Source organism: Narcine bancroftii, chromosome 5, assembly GCF_036971445.1.
Source record: "Narcine bancroftii isolate sNarBan1 chromosome 5, sNarBan1.hap1, whole genome shotgun sequence".
Classification (NCBI taxonomy): Eukaryota; Metazoa; Chordata; class Chondrichthyes; order Torpediniformes; family Narcinidae; genus Narcine; species Narcine bancroftii.
Genome location: NC_091473.1, coordinates 203,523,080 through 203,545,822, shown reverse-complemented (window position 1 = coordinate 203,545,822; position 22,743 = coordinate 203,523,080). Strand labels below are relative to the sequence as shown.

At 43.5% G+C, this 22,743-nt stretch overlaps 1 protein-coding gene across 4 annotated transcripts in view; it reads left to right on the top strand.

Annotated features, from left to right (window-relative positions):
• The window catches only part of LOC138764591 (zinc finger protein 235-like), a 55,797-nt gene extending 33,550 nt beyond the window's left edge, over positions 1-22,247 (top strand). For all 4 annotated transcript variants that reach the window (XM_069940713.1, XM_069940712.1, XM_069940711.1 and 1 more), the window contains 2 exons: positions 10,378-11,528; positions 21,953-22,247. In XM_069940713.1, the coding sequence (XP_069796814.1) occupies positions 10,593-11,519 (927 nt within the window). In that variant the 5' untranslated portion in view covers positions 10,378-10,592 and the 3' untranslated portion in view covers positions 11,520-11,528; positions 21,953-22,247. The remainder of the gene's footprint in view (positions 1-10,377; positions 11,529-21,952) is intronic.
• The last annotated feature ends 496 nt before the right edge of the window (positions 22,248-22,743 follow it).

Sequence of the window (22,743 nt, the reverse complement as noted above, 5' to 3'; positions counted from 1 at the left end):
CGCTCTCTCCTGACAGCACTGATCCCACTGCCCTGTTCTCTCCCGACAGCACTGATCCCACTGCCCCGTTCTCTCACGACAGCACTGATCCCACTGCCCCGCTCTCTCCCGACAGCACTGATCCTACTGCCCCGCTCTCTCCCGACAGCACTGATCCCACTGCCCTGTTCTCTCCCGACAGCACTGATCCCACTGCCCTGTTCTCTCCCAACAGCACTGATCCCACTGCTCTGCCCTCTCCTGACAGCACTGATCCCACTACCCCACTCTCTTCCAACAGCCATATATCAGTCCCTGCAAGCTTTCCGACTGAACTAAAAGAAGTGATTGACCAAGGAGGCAGCAAAGAATTCACCTTTGAGGAAAAATCAACTATGCTTGCGATGACCTACTTTAATGTATTTACATGAACGTAAATGACAACAGTCGCTGTCGTACCTTCGTAACTTTGAAATATCATAATTCGGACCCATTAAGTCAGGGAGCACCGGTACTCCTTTTTTATCTTCACATTTCCTCTGGCTACAAACATAAATTCCCTCCTTTGTCCTTGGGTTATCTTGTCCTCTCCTTCACCATTCTCTTGTTTTTAATGTACTATAAAAAGCTTCCTCGAGCTCGAGCTCTTTCCTGCCATCTTTATATTCTTCCAGAGCTCTTAAATATAAATTTACATCTGATTGTAATTTCTTAAACCTTCCATCCTTAAACCTCATTTTCCTGTGTGATTAAATTAATTACCTCTCATCATTCAAAGTTCTCTTATCTCTTGTTATCCCTGGCCTTCCACTATTTTGGTGGAACGTGCCAATCCTGGATTCTGATTATCTGTTCCTTAAATGTCACAAGTCAGTTGAAGACTTGCCTAACAGCATCTGCTCCCAATGAACTTGCTCCTCCCACCATTTTGTACTTTCCCACAAGGCCCAGACTTATTATTTATAATTTTCTTAAAGGAATTGTGATCTCTATTCCCAAAATGCTCTCCCTTTCTTATCACCTAGCCATGCTCATTTGCCAAAGTGTAGTTTAGCTCCTTAACTATCCACATTCTGCCTCCAGAAACACTCCTGGATTTTAAATTTAACAGGCCCTTCCAGCCCATGAGTCGGTGCTGCCCATTTACACCCAATTGACCTTCAATGTTTCAAATGGTGGGAGGAAATTCGATCCCCAGGGACAACCCATGCAGCCAAGGTGAGAATGTACAAACTCCTTACAGACAGCATGGGATTCGAACCCTGGACCTGATCACTGGCGCTGTAAAGGCGTTACGCCAACCACTAAGCAAACTGCCTCACTTAACACATTCTGCTCCATCTAAGTCTGAAACTAAGGAGGTCCCAGTCAATATTATAGGAATTTGGCTCCCACTGAGAGACTTGCAGTTTTCTTTATGCTTTATTTACATAGTTGTTGGAGCTCTTACTTTATAATCAATAGAACACTACAGCACAGTACAGGCCCTTTGGCCCTTAATGTTGTGCCGACCCATATATTCCTTCCTAAAATAAAAGTACTAAACCCTCCCTATCCTATATCCCTTTTTCTTTCTTTCATCCATGTGTCTGTTTAAGAGTCTTTTAAATGCCCCCAATGTTTCAGCCTCCACCACCATCCCTGACAAGGGATTCCAGGCCCCCACAGCTCTCTGTAAAAAAAAAAAAAATCAACCCTGATGTCTCCCCTAATCTTTCCTCCCTTAACTTTGTTCAGATGTCATCTGTTGTTTATTGATCCTGCCCTGGGAAATATGTGTTGGCTGTCCACCCCATCTATGCCTCTCATAATTCTGTTTTTCCTCTATCAAGTTTCCTCTCATCCTTCTATGCTCCAATGAGAAAAGTCCCAGCTCTGCTAACCTTGACTCATAAGACTTCTTTTCCAATCCAAGTAACATCCTGGTAAATCTCTTCATCCTCTCCATAGCTTCCACATCCTTCCTTTAATGAGGTGACCAGAACTGAACACAATAATTATGGATTTACCGGAGATTTATAGAGTTGCAACATGATTTCTTGACTCCTGAACTCATTCTTCCTATTAATGAAGCCCAGCGTCCCATAGACCTTCTTAACTATTCACTCAATCTGTGCAGTGACCTTGAGCGATGTATGGATTTCAATTTTAAGGCCCTTCTGTTCATCCACACTCTTAAGAAACGGACCATTAACCCTGTACTCACCTTTCTGGTTTGTCCTTCCAAAATGCATCACCTCACACTTATCCCGATTGAACTCCATCTGCCACTTTTCTGCCCAACTCTGCATCCTGTCTGTATCCTTTTGTAACCTTCGACAACTTCAGCTCCATCCGCAAACTTACTGACCCATCCTTCTGCTTCTTCATCCAGGTCATTTATAAAGATTACAAAGAGCAGGAGTCCTAGAACCGATCTTTGCGGCATTCCACTTGTCATCGACCTCCAGGCAGAATACTTTCCTTCCTCTACCACTCTCTGTTTTCTTCCTGTAAGTCAATTTTTTATCCACACAGCAAAGATTCCACTGATCCCATGCCTCATGACTTTCTGGATGAGTCTCATGCGGTTCTTGTCAAATGCCTTGCTAAAATCCATGTCGACCACATCTGCCACCCTACATTCATCAATTTCTTTTGTTACCTCCTCAAAAAACTTAATTAGACTTGTGAGGCACAACCATCTCTTCACAAAGCCACGCTGACTAACCTTGAGTAGACTGTACTCCAAATGATCATAGATCCTAGTCTTAAGAATCCTCTCCATTAGTTTGCACACCACTGCCGTAAGACTCACCGGTCTATAATTCATAGGATTCTCCTTATTACCTTTTTTAAACAAGGGGACCACATTTACTTATTCTCCAGTCTTCCAGCTCCTCCCCCTGTGGCCAAATAGGATTCAAAGATCATAACTACTGCCCCAGCTATCTCTTCTCTCACTTCCCACAGCAGCCAGGGGTATATCACGTCCGGCCCTGGGGACATCAATTTTGATGTTTTTAAGAAGATCCAACACTTCTCTTCCTTAATCTCCACATGGTCCAGCACACAGACCTGTTCAATTTCGACCTCATTGTGATCAAGGTCCTTTTCTCTTGTGAATAATGAGGCAAAGTATTCATTTAGGATCTCGCCAACTTCTTCTGCTTCCAGGGACATTTTCCTCCTGTACCTGCCCACCTTCATTTTCGTCATCCTTCTGTTCTTCACATACACATGGAGTACCTTGGGGCTCTCCTTAATTTTCCATGCCAAGGCCTTCTCTTGCTCCCCTATGAGTTCTCCTAAGTCCTTTCTTAAGCTCCTTCCTGGCTACCATATACTTCTCACGAGCCCTTCCTGTTTCCTGCTTCATTTATCTAATGTATGCTTCCTTCTTCCTCTAGACTAGTTGCCTGACCTGTTTCGTCAGCCAAAGTTCCCCTTTCCTACCATCTTTTCCTTGTCCCAGTGGGACAAACCTATCCTGAACCCTACACATGGTCCCTAATCTTCCTCCACATTACTTCTGAGCTTTCTCCCTTAAAAATATTTCCAATTTACTCTTGCTAGTTTCTGCCTCATCCCTTCACAATTATACCTTCCCTAGTTAAACACTTTCCCATTTTGACTGTTTTTTATCCTTTCCCATAGATGTGTTGAAATAATGTTAATATTGTTGATAATGATATTAAAAATTATTGGAGTTTGAGTGGAAAAACTAAAAATAAAATATTTTTTTTAAAAAATGCTCCCTCACCTGACCTGGTTTATTCCTCCAGACTAGATCCAGTGTGGCCTCTCTTCTAATTAGCTCTATCCCTCTTGCAGTCAGGAGGTGCCAGTCAATATTAGGTAGCTGAAATCACCCAGAACGACAGCCCTGTATTTCCCACACCATTCCAAAATCTGCTTCCTTTTTTTTTGGCTCCTCGGTGTCCTCAAGGGCTATTTGGTGCCTATAATCCTTATCAATTTACACCCATCCTATAATTTCCCACCTCTTCAACCTTTTTATCATTCATTGCCATTTCCTAAAATTCTCCCAACATTCAAGTTTGTTTATTATCATCTGACTGTACAAAAACAGGCAGAAGAAACCACGATGCATGCAAATAAACACACAATACGGAGGAAATAATACTTGTATATGGCTGTGTCCAATATGTCTGTATGTGTATGTGTGTGGGAGGGCATATAAATATATGCGCGTCAGTGCATAAATATTGGTGTGTGCGTGCCAGTATGCGTGCTTCTATAAATATATGCATGTATATATACATACGTGTGTATAAATATACTTGTGTATATTTTAATATATATGTGGGTATGTGTGGGTGTGTGTATGAATAATGTGTATGAATGTATAAATATGTGTGCATGCATAAATATTGGTAGGTGCATGTGTGTATATACTTGTGTATAAATATGCGTGTTTGCATGTATATAGGTTATAAATAGGTGTGTGTTTACATAAATATATGTATAAATATGTATAAATGTATGTTTGTGTGTAAATCTGTGTATAAATAGGTGTGTATACTAAACGTGTGTGTATAAATATACCTGTGTAAAAATGTTTGTAAATATATGCACATGTAAATGTGTAAATAGGAGTGTATGCATGTGTGTGTATAAATACATGTGTGGGTGTGTGTATAATGTATGTGCATATATAATATGTAACGTATATCCTGGTAAATGTGTGTATGCATTATGTAAATATATGTGTGTATAAATATTTGTGTATACATGTGTGCCAATATATGTGTATAAATATTTGTGTTGTATGTGTATAAATATATGTGTGTTGTGTGTGCACATAAATATAAATCATATTTGAGAGAATGACACTTTTTTTCCTTTATTTGCCCTTGCGCTCCACAGTTTTAAATTTGTAATCAGACAATTCACATTTGATTAAAGTGCGCATTTCAGATTTTCTGCAAGGTTATTGTATCCATTTTGGTTTGACCATATCGAAGTAACAGCACTTTTATCTGCTCGTTTCAGGGCACCATCATATTTGGGACACTACAGTATATTTTAATAGTCACGTTGAGTATTTTGTTGCATATCCCTTGCATGCAAAGACTGCTTGGAGTTTGAAATTCACCAAATGCTGAGTTCTCTGGTGATGCTCTGCCAGGCCTCCACTGCAGCCATTTTCAGTTCCTGCTTGTTTCGGGGGCTTGTCCCCTTCCTTATGTTTACTGTTGAGAACATGGGAAACATGCTCATATGGATTTGGATCAGGTGACTGACTTGGCTCGAGAATTTTCCAGATTTTAGCTTGGAAAAACTCCTTTGTTGCTTTAGACAGAAAGAAAACCTTGGGCTTTCAGGTTGCAACTATAGAAAGAGCCAAAAAAATGTTTAAAAAATCTGCAGAACTGCTGGAAAATGGCAGTATAAGTCTTTAAGTCATTTTAACCCTTACAAGTCCATTTGGGATCATTGTCTTGCTGCAGGATGAAGCACCGTCCAGTGAGTTTGGAGCCATTTTCTCGAACTTGAGCAGATAAGATGTTTCTATACCACCTCAGAATTAATTTTGCTCCTGGCCATCAGCAGTTACCTCCTCAATGAAGAGAAGTGCGCCAGTACCTGTGGCAGCCAATACACAGCCAGGTCATAACACCCCCACCACCATGTTTCACAGATGAAGTTGGATCTTGGGCAGTTCCTTTACGCCTCCACACTTTGCTCTTGTCATCACTCTGACACAGGTTCATCTTGGTCTCATCTGTCCACAAGACCTTTTTCCAGAATTCTGCTGGCTCTTTTAAAGACTTCTTGGCAAACTGTATTGTGACCATCCTGTTTCTGTGGCTAACTAGTGGTTTGCATCTTGCAGAGTAGCCCCAGTATTTCTTTCATGAAGTCTTCTGCAGACAGTCGTCATGGACACATCCACACCCGCCTCCCAAAGAGTGTTTCTGATCTGTCGGACATGCCTTTGGGGATTTTTCTTCATGATGATGAGAATTCTTCTGTCATCAGCAGTGGAGATCTTCCTTGGAACACCAGCCCCTTTGCGATTACTGAGCTCACCAAATTGCTTTCTTAATGATGTTCCAAGCAGTTGATTTTGGGAATCCTACGGTTTGGGTGATGTCTCTTACTGTTTTATTCTTGTTTTTCAGCCTCCTAATGGCTCCTTTGACTTTCGTTGGCACAACTCTGGTCCTCATGTTGAAAAATGGTAACTACAGACACCAAAGGTGACCAAAAGCTTAGAAGCAAGCTCAGCTCTCTTCTACCTGCGCCGATGAAGCAATTAAACATACCTGAGTACTCACAAACCACTGTGACAACAAATGTCCCAAACATTATGGTGCCCTGAAATGAGGGGACTATGTATAAAAAGTGCTGAACTTTCAACATGATCAAATCAAACTGTATACAAATGACCTTGATTAAAATTTGGAAGTGCACTTTAATCACATAAGAAATAAGTGCGGGAATCGGCCGTCCGGCCCATCAAGCCTGCTTCGTCATTCAGTAAGATCGTGGCTGATCTGATGATGGGCTCAATTCCCCTAATGACTTTCCCCCATATCCCTTAATTCCCCGACAATGTAAAAATCTATCCAACCTTGTCTTAAATATACTTACTGAGGTCACCTCCAGTGCTTCAATGGACAGGGAATTCCTCAGATTCACCACCCTCTGGTAAAAGCAGGTCCTCCTCATCTCTGTCCTAAACCTACTACCCTGAGTCTTGAGGCTATCTCCCCGAGATTTGGTCTCCCCTACCAATGGAAACAAGTTGCCTATCTCTCTTATCTATGCCATTAATAATTTTATCTGTTTCTATAACTCAATCTCTCATAATAGGTTAACTACTGGAATCAACCTGTGAACCTCTTCTGCACTGCCTCCAAAGCCAGTACCTCCTTCCTCGAGTAAGAGACCAGAACTGCATGCAGTCTTCCAGATGTGGCCTCATCAATACCTTGTACAGATGCAGCATAATCTTCATGCTCTTAATTTCTATCCCTCTAGCAGTGAAGGCCAGCATTCCATTTACCTTCTAGATAGCCTGCTGCACCTGAAAACCAACCTTGGGCAATTCATGTATCTGCATGCCATGTTGCAATCGCTTGAAATAGAACATGACAGCACAGAAACAGGCCCCTTCAGCCCTTCTAGTATGTTCCAAACCATTTTGTTTTGCCTAGTCTCACTGACCTGCACTCAGTCCATAGCGCTCCATACCTCTCCCATCCATTTGCTTGTCTAAATTCTTCTTCAGTGTTAAAATTGAACCCACATTCACCACTCTCTGTGTGAAGAAGTTCCCCATAAACTTTTCCCCTTTCACTCTTAATCCTTGTCCTCTAGTTTATATATCACCTACTCTCAGTGGAAAAAAAGGCTATCTACATTTACTCTGTCTTTCCCTCTCCTAATTTTAAATACCTCTATCAAATCTCCCCTCATTCTTGTGTTCCAGGGAATAAAGTCCTAATCTGTTTAACTTTTGTAACTCAATTCCTGAAGTCCAGACAACATCCCAATAAATCTTCTCTGCACTCTTGCAATCTTATTGATATCTTTCTTGTAGTTAGGTGACCAAACTTGCACACAATACAGGTAGCCCCTGACTTACAATCGTAATTGTGACTGAAGGATCGGTGTATCTCGGAACAGACACAAGTTGGAATTATGCCCATGCGCATAATTGGGGACTTGCTGTGAAGTCCCCAATGTAATCCTCTTTCACTCGCTCCTTCAGTGGCTAAAAAATAATTTCTCGCCTTCCTCTGAATTGCCCTTAAGTTCAGTGACATGCATTTTGAATTAGATCTTCCAGCCGCACCATCAATAACTTTTCCATCTCGTGAATGGGCCCTCGCCATAGCTTTGTTAGTATCATGCACTTCATACTTGTAGAACCTTTTACAGCCTCACGAGTTTTCTTAAAATTGTTGAACAACAATAGATTTTTCTTCCTTCTTCATACTGGTTGATAACTTTAATTTTTAACTCCAAAGTTAGTGTCTTCCTTGGCTTTGCGGATCTATCAGCAAGGGATGGGTTTTTCTTTTTGCTTGCCATCTTTCTAGCACATCTACAGAGGAGACTGTGCGCCGGGCACTATATTGTACATGTGCATACGCATTTTAAAAAAAATTTTGGTCATTTGTGTGGATGAACATAAGTTGGCCTTTGGGTTCCGAATTTCAGATTTTTCCGGATTTCAGAACAAAAGCCAGCTGCTCCAGATTTAAGGCCATCCGATTTATGCTGCTGTGTCCACCCCTTCCAGTTGCACTGGCGTCTCTCCCCCTCGCCCACCTGAGTCGCATTGCCGTCTCTCTCCACCCCCTGCCTAGTCATGCTGCCATCTCTCTCCTCTCCCCGTCCACCCAAGTCGCACTGCCATCTTTCTCCACCCCCACCCAAGTTGCGCTGCTGTCTCTCTCCTCCCGCCCACCCGAGTCATGATGCCGTCTCTCCCCGCCCACCCAAGTCGTGCTGCCATCTCCCTCCCCCGTCACCCACCTGAATCGCGCTGCTGTCTCTCGCTCCTCCTCCCGCCCCCCACCAGAGTTGCGCTGCCGTCTCTCCCCCCCCCTCGCCCGCTCGAGTCGCACTACTCTCTCTCTCCCTCCCCTTGCCCAACCTAGTCACGCTGCTGTCTCTCTCTCTTTCCCTCCACTGTACCAGCACCAGGGAAAAAATGCCGGTTTTTGGAGCATTCCGGATAAAGGATTGTGAACCTGTACTCCAAATCTGGCCTCACTGATGTATTGTACAAATTTGCCATAACTTCCCAATTCCTAAACTCAATTCTTTGATTTATGAAGGCCAATATGGCAAAAGCTCTCTTTACAACCTTATCCACCTGTGACGCCACTTTCAAGGAATTATGTATCTGTATTTCCAGATCCCTCTGTTCTACCGCACTCCTCAGTGCCCAACCATTTACAGTGTATGTCCTTTCTTGGTTTGCCCTTCCAAAGCTTTCCTTGCTGTCCACAATCATTGTCATCTGCTAATTTGCTGATCGGATTTACCACATTATCATCTAGATCACTGATATGAATGACAAACAACAATGGTCCCTGAGACACATCACTAATCACCAGTCTGAGAAGCATCATCCACCACCACTCGCTGGCTTCTCCCATGTAGCCAAATTTGAATCCAGTTGACTACCTCCCCATGAATACCAAGTGTCTGAACCTTTCTGACTAGCCTCCCATGTGGGACCTTGACAAAAGCCATGTAGACAACATCCACAGCCTTTCCTTTATGAACTTTCCTGGTCACCTCATCATAAAGACGACCTACCACACACAAGCCATGTTGACTATTCGTAATCAGTCCCGGGCTCTCCAAATAATTATATAGCCGATCCATTTTAACACTTATGAAGAATTTGATCCATAAAAAGACCTTCTAATACCTAGTCTGGTAGTTATTCAGGTTTCAGTTACATTTAATTAATTAATTTCATCTACTTCTTAAACAAGATGACAGCAAACACTAAATCCTGACCAGAGTTTGGGGGGGTGGGGGGGAGGGGTAGATGGGTTTCAACACGGGAGGCCTTCCCAGAAATGGCCACGTGGCAGGAGTGTCAGCTACGAGTTTAACAGTGAAAGATGCAAGCATATTGGAGCTGCAGCCAAAGGCCGCGGTTGAGTCGGCTGATTGCTGGGTGACAGGAACAAATGGTAAAGGCAGGGAAGGAATTGAAATGGTGCACAGACCTTAAGTTTTTACATGTGTTTAGTGGATGCATAAAACATGAATCAAGGCCCCAGAGCCGCTTTGGGTGCAAATTGACGGTAGCTCCAATTAGTGGCTATCAATGGCTGCCGTCTTTGCAGTGTGTCTGCGTGGCCATAATCGTTAAGGGCAGTACAACTGAATTTCCCTGAAATGTAATTGGCTCATTAGCTTGGACACCGATGGAGTTCAACCCAGGCCAAGTTGGCATCCTTCATTTGGAGTAAAACCGCAACAGAAATGCTAGAGGAACTCAGCTGGTCTCACAACATCCATGGGAGGAAAATATGTATTACTGTCTGTTTCGGTCCTGAGCCCTTCGTTAAGGAATAAGCAAAGAACAGGAAGGAGTCAGAATAAAGACTGAAGACTGGCTAGGGGAGGATTCCAACAAAAGGTGTTAATTGGATATGATAAGAGGAAAGGTGAGAGTTGATTTTAGCTCGGTTGGAATGTCTCCCATCAATTCTCTCATTTGCGTCCTGCACTTTCAACAATCCTGCACTTCTTCCAAGACAGTAGAAGCAGGAATTTCCAACTAAACATCTCGTCAATGTTTGACACGGATATATAAGTCTTTGTGAAATGATAATCCTTGGTGTTTAAATATTTGCCTGTGGGAAAATGTTTGGAAGATTACTTGAAGCTTTGATTATCTCCTTGCTTCCACAGGTGCGGTTTGATCTGCTGAGTTCCTCTAGCTTTTCTATTTCAAAGATTAATCTGACAGGAGAAGCACAGAGAGAGAGAAATATAGTCGTGACCTGGGGAAAAAAGGTCTGGGAATCCTAAAACAGATTGCATTGGATAAACCACTGATGTGTTGAACAGTTAGTCAAGGCCTCAACAGATTATGCAGTTCAGGAAGATGCCAGGATACTTGCAACATGGAGAAACCATGTAAATGTGGGGACTGTGGGAAGGGATTCCGTTATCCTTCCCAGCTGGAAACGCATCGTCGCAGTCACACTGGGGAGAGGCCGTTCACCTGCTCCGAATGTGGGAAGGGCTTTGCTCTGTCATCCAGCCTCCAGTTGCATCAACGGGTTCACAGCGACAAGAGGCCTTTCAAGTGCTCTGACTGTGGGAACTCTTTTAAAATATCCGCCGATCTAATTAAGCACCAGCTTGTTCACACCGACGAGAGACCGTACAGCTGCTCCCACTGTGAGAAGCGGTTCAGGCAATCATCTCACCTCATCCAGCATCGGCGAGTTCACACCGGGGAGAGGCCGTTCACTTGTTCTGTGTGTGGGAGGGGGTTCACACACGCATCGAACCTTCGGACGCACCAGCGTGTTCATACAGGAGAGAGGATATTCACCTGCACTGTGTGTGGGAAAGGATTCACGCAGTCTTCCAATCTCCGGACGCACCAGCGGGTTCACACGGGTGAGAGGCCCTTCACCTGCACCGTGTGCGAGAAAGGTTTCACCAATTCGTCCCACCTTCTGACACACCAACTTGTCCACTATGACAAGAGGGCTTTTAAATGCCCTGACTGTGAGAAGAGCTTTAAAAGCGCTAAGGACTTGCGGATGCATCAGCGGATTCACACCGGAGAGAGGCCATTCATTTGCTCCATCTGTGGGAAAGGGTTCACTCTGTCGTCCAATCTCCAGACACACCAAAGGGCTCACACTGGGGAGAGGCCTTTCAACTGTTCTGTCTGCGGGAAGGGGTTCAATCGGTCGTCCAATTTGCTGAGGCACCAGCGTGTTCACACGAGGGAAAGGCCATTCACCTGCTCCGTGTGCCAGAAGGGGTTTACCAGATCCTCCCATCTGCTGAGACACCAGCGTGTCCACAAGTGACTTGTTGGGGTAGGTCTCCTGTATTTCCTGCTATTTATTGCATCCAGGACCGGACCCTTCCTGTTCCAGAGAGGTTGAATCAGTTTCTGCCTGCTATGACGGTTGTGGATCTCCTGAAGTCTGGACGCAGACCCGTCATACCTTTACTTCTGCTGTTCAAAGGTTGAACGAGATCCCGTTACCAGCAGCAGGTCAGACAGCATCCCTGGAGAGAAATGGTTAGTCAGCTTCTCGGCTTAGGCTCTTTTATTCAGACTGATTTTGTTCTGTGCGGTTTCCAGCACCGTTACCAGACCTTTCGGTTTAACCCCACCAGGATGATCCGGAGGCACATTCTATCCAGCACTCCTCTCAATGGTTCTCCCTCCGGGCCACGATGATTCACCCTCTCCTATTTTCAGACCTTGTCTCTTTCTCTACTGCAGCTCCCAGTCACATGCCGTGGACCTGAATTCTACTATATCCTTTGCTGGATATCCTATCCTTCAATTAGCCTTTTTTTTCCTGGTTCCTTACATCCACCAAGTTCGCCCTTCTCCAAAGTAGCTAGGGACTTTGACCACTTACCCTCAAGCAGAGCTCTGCGCTGCACTGCGGTCCTTACCTGGTCCCTGACCCACTCCAGAATCGGGGACCCCCAGCACCAGTTCAGGCCTAGGGCACCTGCTCTGCCCCACAATCAGAGCCCCCTAATGCCACACTCCAGCCCACCCACTTGCCCAGTCCACAGGCACCTCCCATCGCAGCATATGGAGCTCAGCCCACATGTGTGACTTGACTGAGAGTCTCGGTGTTCAGCATGGGTCCCCTCACTCCTCTCTGCCCATTAACCAACTACCTGCTCCCAGTCTCAAAGCCCATTTCGATGCTTCACTAACCCCCCCCTTCCTTGCTTCCTTCCTCTGTGCCCCCATCTCCCCACCACTAACCCCACCCCCACGTCGAGACCTCCCTTCCCTGACCCGGGCTCCAACTTCTGCTGTGTCATCACCATCCCCTCTGACCTTTCCCATCCTGATGCTGAACTGCCTGTTCTCAAAGGTCTTTTCTTTGTATCTCTGCACCCACACTTCAGCAAACCCTGCACCCTCCTCTATGCTGAGCTTCTCTTCCTCTGCTTCCTCATGCATCTTACTCTGAGAAGGATGGTCCCTATCCCTACCACAGTTAATGGCTTGTTTGTATGTCTCCAACACCCCTCCTTTTGGACAACCCCTCTGCTTAGTTTCCTGCTTTTGACTGTATCATCCCCAATTGCCAACAGAACTTCAACTACCCAGGCTTCTCCATCACACCATTCACTTTTTCCTGCCCTTTCTATGTTGCCGAGGCCAGATGCCAGCTCCTGGCCACCTCCTTGTGTTTACTCGAAACCAGGACTCCACGAACCATCGTTAGGATATTATCTCCCGGACCATTTCAGGCTCAGCATTTCAAGTGATCTCCCCACCACCACTTCCAACCTGACAGTTCCTCAACCTTCTACTGCCCATGTCTCTCTCCTGCCCAAGACTTCCAGCCAAGGACTGCCCTAGTAGACTTTCTTCCTGCTCCTGCCCTATCGAACTCCAGGAGTGGGCAACCTATAGCCCATGATCCAAATTTATCTAGCCCACAACCTAATGCATAAGTATCAAGTGCACCCGGCCCGTTGATACAAGTACAGGCTTACCGTCCGGGGAAAGTCCAACCCCCCCCATGTCAGCGCCTCTGCCACCCCACCCCCTGTCAACACCACTGCTACCACCACCCCACCCATCAACGCCACCGCCACCCCCCCACCCCATGGACACACCTGCTTCATCTGCACTCCATACACCCTCATCCTACCATTTGCTCTCAATTTATACAATGGCAAAAACAACATGGCAGCCACCAAGGCCAGCTTTCACAAGACCTCCTTGGCACCTTTTATTTTGACGCACTGGCCACCCCTGCCATAGGCACTATGTTGCATAGATACATCCCTGCATTTTTGAGTGTAGATTTTTCTCTCTATCTTTTTATTGTGTTTTATAGAACAAGCACACATTGTATAGAAAACATAAGATCATCAAATATGAAGAATATAAGTACATTTCCAAAAATAAAACAATAGCCCCTTCCCCGTACAATGTTGTCGGAATGACAATTTTTTTTTTTAAAAACTAAGAAAAGAACACTAATCCCTACAGAAAAAAACCTGGGTGTTTTGACATATAATTAAAGGTCATATAGTTCTGCTGAATCTATAAAATATGACTAACTGAAGGAAAAAACATGTACCTAAATAAATACATTCAAATTTACTAAGCATGAAAATAGTCCATAAAAGGACCCCAAATTTTAGCATACAACATGGAACACCTGATCTTTTCCAGATTAGGGCAAGACATGACATAACCACTGAGTTCTAGTGGGTGGAACCAGGATCTTTCCATCTCAGTAGGATAGCTCTTATGCCATAAGAGTTGTAAATAGCATGAATCAGGTGAAGAAAATGGCTCATGAAAGGATTAGGTTCAAGATTAACACATTATTTTATTGACAAAACATGGAAAATCTTGCTCCAATAAGGTTCAAGAGGTCAACAAGACCAGAACATATGTATCAAGGTTGCTTCCCCCTTCGTTACATCTGTCACATCGGGGATTTAGATCAGGAAATATTTGTCTTTAGACATGCAAGCCCAATATACAACCTTGAACTGAATAAGAGAATGTCGAGCATATAATGAAGAAGTGTTAACTAATTTAAGAATCAAATCCCAATTTTTGTCTGAGATAGGAAACTGTAGATCATGCTCCCATTCTCTTTTAATCTTATCAAGGGAAACATGACGCAATTTTAAAAGCATATCGTATAAAAAGGTTATTAAACCCTTCCGGGAGGGTTGTAATTTGAAAATGACATCCAGTATGTGAAATTCACAAGCCGTGGGAAAATTTGATAATTGAGCCTGTAAAAAAATTTCTGATCTGCAAGTATCTAAAAAAATGTGAATTTGGTAAATTAAACTTTGCTGAAAACTGTTCAAAGGACATGAGACAAGTCAAGCCAACTTTATGTATTAATCATACCATGTTCACACATTAGGGTGATATAACATTTCTCCAGGACCACAGAGTATACCACAGAGCACACAGAACATATATGTTAGGAAAACAGTTAACACATTAAAATATTAAGGTATTAAGACGTATACACTCAAATTCCATGACGCACTATGCACATCTGTATTGGGAGTTCAGGAGCCTGATGGCTTGGGGGAAAATGCCGTTACCCACTCTGGACGTAAGGGCCTGTGCTTCAGTACCTCCTGCCAGAGGGTAGAAGGGAGGACAGTTTACATGCGGGACGTGTGGAGTCGTTCACAATGTTTATTGCTCTCCGCCTACATCAAAGTGCAGTAGATGTCCTCCATGCTAGGAAGAGGTTCCCCAATGGTCTTTTCCGCTGACTTCACTATCCCCTGCAGGGTCTTGCAGTCCGAGGTGGTCCAGCTTCCAAAACAGGCAGTGATGTAGTTGCACAGGATGCTCTGTACCAACTTGTTGATAACTGTCAACAAACAAGTCTCGAAAGCACAATACCATGATCATACCAATTGACAAATGTCAAATCATGTAAATGAGGAAGTACATGATTAGGTGCTATAAAACTTGATAAGGAAAAATCTTTTAAATCAAAACATTTCCTGAATTGAAACCAGATATGCAAGGAATGTTTTACTACAGGGCTGTATATCATTCTGTTAACCTTAACTAAAGAAAAAGTAAGTAGATTTTTCAAATATATGTCTACTTCAGTTCATTTGTGCACATGTATTTCAATTTGTATTGAAATGTGAATGCAGGTATCTTTTAAGTCTGAGTGAATGAGTGCTTTTTAAATATTTTAAAATTTAATTTATGGTCACATCAGTCCAGCCACCGTTCAACCACTGATACACCATCTGGCCCACACGTGGTAAAAGGTTGCCCACCCCTGCCATAGAGGATCAAACGTTACAGCACAGTACAGGCCCTTCAGCTCACAATGTTGTGCTGACCTTTGTAAACCTACTCCACAACAAATTTTATCTACTTTGTACCAATAACTCTGTATTTCTTTTGGATCCCTAGGCCTCGTCACCTCATCAATGCTGTCTTGTTTCTTCACCCACCTCACCACCTCTCCTTATCCAGTCCCTTCTCAATTACATCAGTGGTACCTCACTCACTCGTTAACTGATCAACCCTCATATCTCAGAGATGTGTTAGGAACCTGGGGCACCGTGGGAGATACTGGACATCACAGGGGAATTGCATCTTGATCACAGGGAGATCAATGGTCTTGGAAATATATATAAGATAATAATGAAGAGCCTGTGTAGCTGAAACTGTACTAAATTAAGTTTAAACCCAAGTATGATTGCACATCATGTTATTTTTTTGATCTCATGGAATGTTTTAGAGTTAGCAAGGTTAAATAAATATTACAAGCAGATTGGATCAGAAGAGATCATCATACTCATATGGAGCCTCGTTTGTTGGGCAAATGGGTCAAGATTTTCCTTGGTTTCTTAGCCCAAATCAAGGTGGCTGTGGCATGTTTGCCATTGAGCAGGATGTTCCCTTTCTTGAACACATATCCATTCAGTTGCCTGATCCCAGCACTCTTCCGCATGCCAGAACTTGTACTTGCCTTTAACTTTTGATCCCTGAGTTTTAGTAAAGGGTCTCGATGCAAAATGCTCATTCCTTAAGAAGGGCTCAGGCCCAAAACATGGGCAGTATATCTTTGTCTCCTATGGATGCTGAAAAGACCGGTTGAGTTTCTCCAGCGTTTCGGTGTGTTTTTTACTGCAATCACAGCGATTGCAGACTTTTGTTTTTCACTCAAAATATTGTCTGACCATTTTCTCCAAGGATACTGCCTGCCCCACTGAGTCCCTCCATCTTCTATCCTTTCACTGGATTCCAGCGCCAGCAGCTTCTGTGTTTCTCCTGTTGCCCACTCGTTTGATTATTGTCCTAATTTCAGCTGCTGTACTTTGTGGATGTCCCTGCACCCCAGTCCTTCATGGGAAGGGCACCACGTACGGGCACTGGCTAACTAAACGCAAAACAGTCAGTTTCTGGACTCGGCAAGCCCTCCAGCATGCCTGTCTCCAGCACTGTGGGGCCAGAGCATCACTCCTGCAAACTTCAGAAGAACTGAAGAGGCATCTGTTCACACAACATAGTCAAGAAAATAAAAATAAACAAGTAAGCATTTTGCTGCCAAGTAATCCAGCTGAAGTCATTGTCTAGTTCTTCAAGTGGGCGAGATAAATGTTTTCCAACCTTGCTTTGAACCTAAATCCACTCGGCAAACATATTGGATGCAAGTCCATGGGATCTTTGGATGCTGCCTTGCACTTTGGCATTGCAATGGAAAATGACTGAGCATTTCCTCCAGTGTAACCTTTGTAGCTGTGAAATGCCTCCTTTCTCCCATCCCCTACAACTCCATTGGAAGCAAGTTTGTTCACAGATGGCCTTCATGCAGAGATATGAAGGAGGAAAATGGTTTGGAGTGCACGGTCTGGTCGGGGATCCAGATTGTTGTGGGGAGAAAACAGATCTTAAAACTGACAATAGCACCAGAGTGAGTTCGGAGAGACCCAGAGAGAAGTTATGGACAAGAACGTGAAGCAGGAACCTTGAGCCTTTCCACCACTCGGTGAGCGGCAGCTGATCCAGTACCTCCAATCCTCTGTTTGGCTGTGTCCTCTTTCTCCACGATCAGGTACCTGCAGTTTTGTTTTGTAGAGCAGTTGGTAAAAGCAGTAAATAGCAGACAAGTGGGCCATGATTCTCAGCTGCTCTGCCTTGCCCTCCATCTCTGCTTTTCCACACAGAGACAGAACCAAAGTCCTCCTGGGATCAGGAAAGGTTAGATGAATCAAGAGGCCAGGGTACTGCACCATTTTAGTTTTGTCTTTTCAGTTCTTGCTTTCTGTTTGGGCAGCTGATTATGTGCACCACAACCATTAAAACTTCAGGTAAAACAGTTGCCCTTTGTTCCGTCCGCAGGGAAATTAAACAAAATGAAGTGGATTACCAACTGAACTTTGTGATATAATTTGGTAATGGCTAACAGTGGGGGGAAAAAGTGAAAGGGAACCAGTGAGAAGCGGGGAATGGGGTTGAGAACAGAGATTTAGAGACCATTTCAAGAAATTCACAAGGATGTTTAAGTCTTCGTTGCCAGCAAATGTAACTAGTTTTGTGTCAACAGCAGCTTGCATTCATGGTGCGATCTCTAACCTGGGAAAACGTACCATGGTTGAATCGGATATTTTGACACTAGGAAAAGTGGGCGGAGGGAATTAGAAGTGAATTGTCCATAATTGTTCAAAATTCTTGTCCATAACTTCTCTCTGAGTCTCTCCGAACTCACTCTGGTGCTATTGTCAGTTTTAAGATCTGTTTTCTCCCCACAACAATCTGGATCCCCGACCAGACCGTGCACTCCAAACCATTTTCCTCCTTCGTATCTCTGCATGAAGGCCATCTGTGAACAAACTTGCTTCCAATGGAGTTGTAGGGGATGGGAGAAAGGAGGCATTTCACAGCTACAAAGGTTACACTGGAGGAAATGCTCAGTCATTTTCCATTGCAATGCCAAAGTGCAAGGCAGCATCCAAAGATCCCACGGACTTGCATCCAATATGTTTGCCGAGTGGATTTAGGTTCAAAGCAAGGTTGGAAAACATTTATCTCACCCATTTGAAGAACTAGACAATGACTTCAGCTGGATTACTTGGCAGCGAAATGCTTACTTGTTTATTTTTATTTTCTTGACTATGTTGTGTGAACAGATGCCTCTTCAGTTCTTCTGAAGTTTGCAGGAGTGATGCTCTGGCCCCACAGTGCTGGAGACAGGCATGCTGGAGGGCTTGCCGAGTCCAGAAACTGACTGTTTTGCGTTTAGTTAGAAGTGAATTCCACAGCTTAGGTCCTTCAGGGCTGAAGACACATCAATTGGCTGTGGAGCAACTCAAAATGGGGCATTTTGCGTCAGAATTGGAGTTATGAAGGAAGGTGTGTAAAACCATGTGGCGATACTCAGACACAGGTGGGAAGAAGTCTTCAACCAGTGGACAATGTTGCTCCACGAGAAGGTGGTGATGTGCGAGTGGGATTTGATGAGTTGGGAGTGGTGGGCAGAGCTATAACAACCTCAAGTTTATGAAGCGTAGGATGAGAAACTCCAGCTGTAGGTGAACTGGGGAGGATATGGAATCAGTTTAGCAAAGTTGTCAGAGCTGGTGCTGTTCTCATTGGAGAGGCCAAGGATGAGAGGTGACTTAACCAAGGTGTATAAGATTATGGGAGGGCTGAGATGGGAGTAGACAGCCAGCACTTTTCCCTGGGTCAAAGACTGTAGAACATCTGTCCCAGCTGAATGGAAGAACGTTTAGGGGTGATGACAGAGGTACGTTTTTATTTACTCTGGCTCAAGACTGATACAATGGGGACACTCAAAAGATTAATGGGCACATGGATGTGAGAAAAATATGGGCCTATGGATGTGAGGTAGGGGATGATTAGATTGTTGTGGATTAGGCCATTACAACATTGTCATCTGAAGGGCTTGTACAATCCTCTCATGCTCTAAGTCAGGCAGGATGCAGCTCCTGACAAACTGAGTTAAAGAATTGGAGCTGGAGTTAGATGAACTCCGGATCATTTGGGAGGCAGAGGAGGTGATAGGCAGGAGTTACAGGGATGCTGTCACACTAAGGAGGCAGAAGGAGGATAGATGGGTGACAGTCGGGAATGGTAAAAGGAGACAGGCAGACAATCCACCCCTCTCAAAAACAAGTATACCATTTTGAATACTGTTGGGGGGTGTGATGACCTATTTGGGGGGCTCTGGACAACTCGCATTACAGTGATTGCTCCCTTTCTATTTCTGACCTCCACCCACAGTGCCTCAGTAGACACTCCCTCTGCAGCCTCCTCCCTTTCTGTAGCTGTGATACTATCCCTGACCAATAATGTCACTTCCCCCCTCCCCACTGTCTCTTACCTCCCATCGTATTCCTTTTAAAACACCTAAACCCCAATACCTGCATCAACCAATCGTGCCCTTCCTCCAGCCAAGTTTCAGTAATAGCTACAACATCTCTGTAATAGCCACGAGAAGCCAGAGAGTAGTGGTGAATGTTGGCTTTTCAGACTGGAGGCCTGTGACTAGTGGTGGGCCTCAGGGATCGGTGCTGGGACCATTGTTGTTTGTCATCTGGATGATAATATGGCAAAAATTGGATCAGCAAGTTTGCAGAGGACACTAAAATTGAGGTGTTGTGGACAGGAACTTGCAGGGGCATCTGGACCATCTGGAAAAATGGGCTGAAAAATGCAGATGGAATTTAATGCTGACAAGTGTGAAGTGTTGCATTTTGAAAGGACAAACCAAGAAAGGGCATACATAGTAAATGGTCGGGCACTGAGGAGTGCGGGAACACAGAGGGATCTGGGAATAAAGATACATAACTCCCTGAAAGTAGTGTCTCAGTGGATAGGGTTGTAAAGAGTGCTATTGCCATGTCGGCCTTCATAAATCAAAGTATTGAGTGCAGGAGTTGGGATATTATGATTAAGTTGTACAAGACATTGGTGAGGCCTAATTTGGAGTATTGTGTGCAATTTTGGTCACCTAACTACAGGAAAAATGTCAATAAGATACGATTTTACTTTGAGGATATGGATACTATTTAGAAAACATTTTGGTTTAAGGAGATTTTCTCTCTCTAGTCATATTTTTTCTAATTACTTCTGTAAACCTTCCATTGATTGAAGTAACTTTCAAAGAATAGATTGGGCATAAATGTTTTTAAAGATTTATTGTCGAGGGCAGTCTTGCTTCCTTTGAATGACTTTCAGTTAAATACGGATTATCAAATACTCATTTTTTTCCTTATCTACAGATATGAGATTTTTTACATTTATATACATTTCCTAAGGCGACTGATAAGAATTTAATTGATGTAATTTTAAATTTACAACCTTCATATAATGGTTCAATAATAATGATATGTTGTTGGGAATAAGGCAGGCTCCCTCAGATAAAATTTAAAAAGTCTGGAAACAGGACCTACAGCTTTTAATTCCTGAAGAAACTTGGAATGTAATTTTCAAATTGGTTAGTACCTCTTCTTTATGTGCCCACCACTCTCTCCTACAATTTAAAGTAGCCTATAGGGGTCACATGTCCAAAGACAAACTATCTTATTTTTATGCGGATGTATCTCCTCGTTGTGATACATGCCACAAGTATTTCAAACTTATTCTGCACTTTTTGAAGTCAATCTTAAACCAAATCCCTTAACTGCTTTATTTGGTATTGTTGGGAGAATGACACAACTTTAATGACATCTGAGCTACATGTATTAGTTTTTATGTCTCTTATGTTGAGGTGGGCAGTGTTGCTCAGATGGAGGGGTGTTACCCTCCCCAATCATGCTCAATGGCTACATGATGTCATGTTTCAACTTAGAGAAGATAAGATGCTCAATTTCTGATTTGAATTCAAATGATCACACACTGTGGGGACCCTTTTTGAATTACTTTTACAAAGTTTGATTTGTTATGAAGGTAGAACAGTTGACTAGTGAGGTGATTTATCACTCTGATAAGAATTCTGCCTACCTTTATTTTCTGGCCAAATAGCTTCTTTCTTTAGCGGGTTTAGATTTTCCCTTTTTCAAATAATAAAATATCAATACAATATAATCTGTTTGATTAAAATATGGGGTACCTTGGATATGATATGATTTAAATGTTAGGTATCTTTTTGAATTTTAACATATATCCATATGTACTCTAGTTTTGGATGTGAAATTTCAATGTTAATAAAAATACTAAAAAAGAAAAATATCAATAAGATGGAAAGAGTGTAGAGAAGATTTACTAGGATGTTGCACGGACTTCAGGAACTGAGTCACAGGGAAAATGACCCAATTAGGTCATTATTCCCTGGAGCATAGAAGAATGAGGGGAGATTCTAAAGAGGTATTTAAAATTATGAGGGGGATAGGCTTTTTCCACTGAGGGTAGGTGAGACACAAACCAGAGGACATGGGTTAAGGGTGAAGGGGGAAAGGTTTAGGGGGAACATGAGGGGGAACTTCTTCACACAGAGAGTGGTGGGGGTGTGGAATGAGCTACCAGCTGAACATTTGACATTTAAGCAGAATTTGGACAGGATGGGAGAGATATGGAGGGCTATAGATTGGGTGCAGGCCAGTGGGACTAGGGAAAAAAATGGTTTGGCACAGACTAGAAGGGGCAAATGGGCTTGTTTCTGTGCTGTAATGTTCTATGGTTCTATGGATGGAGTACTCAGCCAAGTTCAGAAAACCTGTGCTGACCAACTTGCCAATGTATTCATGGATATCTTCAATATCTCACTTTTGGTAGGACATGGTACCGACCTGTTTCAAACAAGACTCGATTGTATCAGTGCCCAAGAAGAGTGCAGTAACCTGCCTAAATGACTATCGACCAGTGGCCCTCACATCAACAGTGATGAAGTGTTTTGAAAGGCTGGTGTTGAAGCCTATCAGCTTCTGTCTGAGTGGCGACATGGATCTGTTCCAATTCATCTATCGTAGCAACAAGTTTGCGGCGGATGCCACAAAGCCCTGGAACTTGAACATCATTTGAGGAAACCAAAAGCAGGCTAAATAAAGAAGGTGCAATGGATCCAAATGTACATTTGGAGTTTCAAAAGGTCTTTGATAAGATGCTGCACATGAGGCTGCTTAACAAGACAAGAGCCCACGGTATTGCAGGCAAGATAGTAGCATGGGTATAGAATTGGTAGGTAACCAAGAGTGGGAGTAAAGGGATCAGATTCTGGTTGGCTACCGGTTACCAGTGGCGTTCTTTTGGGGTGGGTGTTGGGACCTCTTCTTTTTGCATCGTATGTTAATGATTTGTATTGTGGAATAAATGAATGAGTTTGCAGATTAAAAAGATAGTTGGAGGGGCAGATGGGGATGAGGAAATGGAAAGTCTTTAAAGAGACAGGTGGATTAGAATGGGCAAAGAATGACAGATAAACAGGCAGACTACTTTTTTTTAATTGGGAGAAATATCACAGATGCAAAAGGAACTGGGAGTCCTCATGCAGGGCAGCTTTGCATGTTGAAGAGGCAATGAAGAAAGAAAATGCTGGCATTCATTTCAAGAGGAATAGAACATAGGAG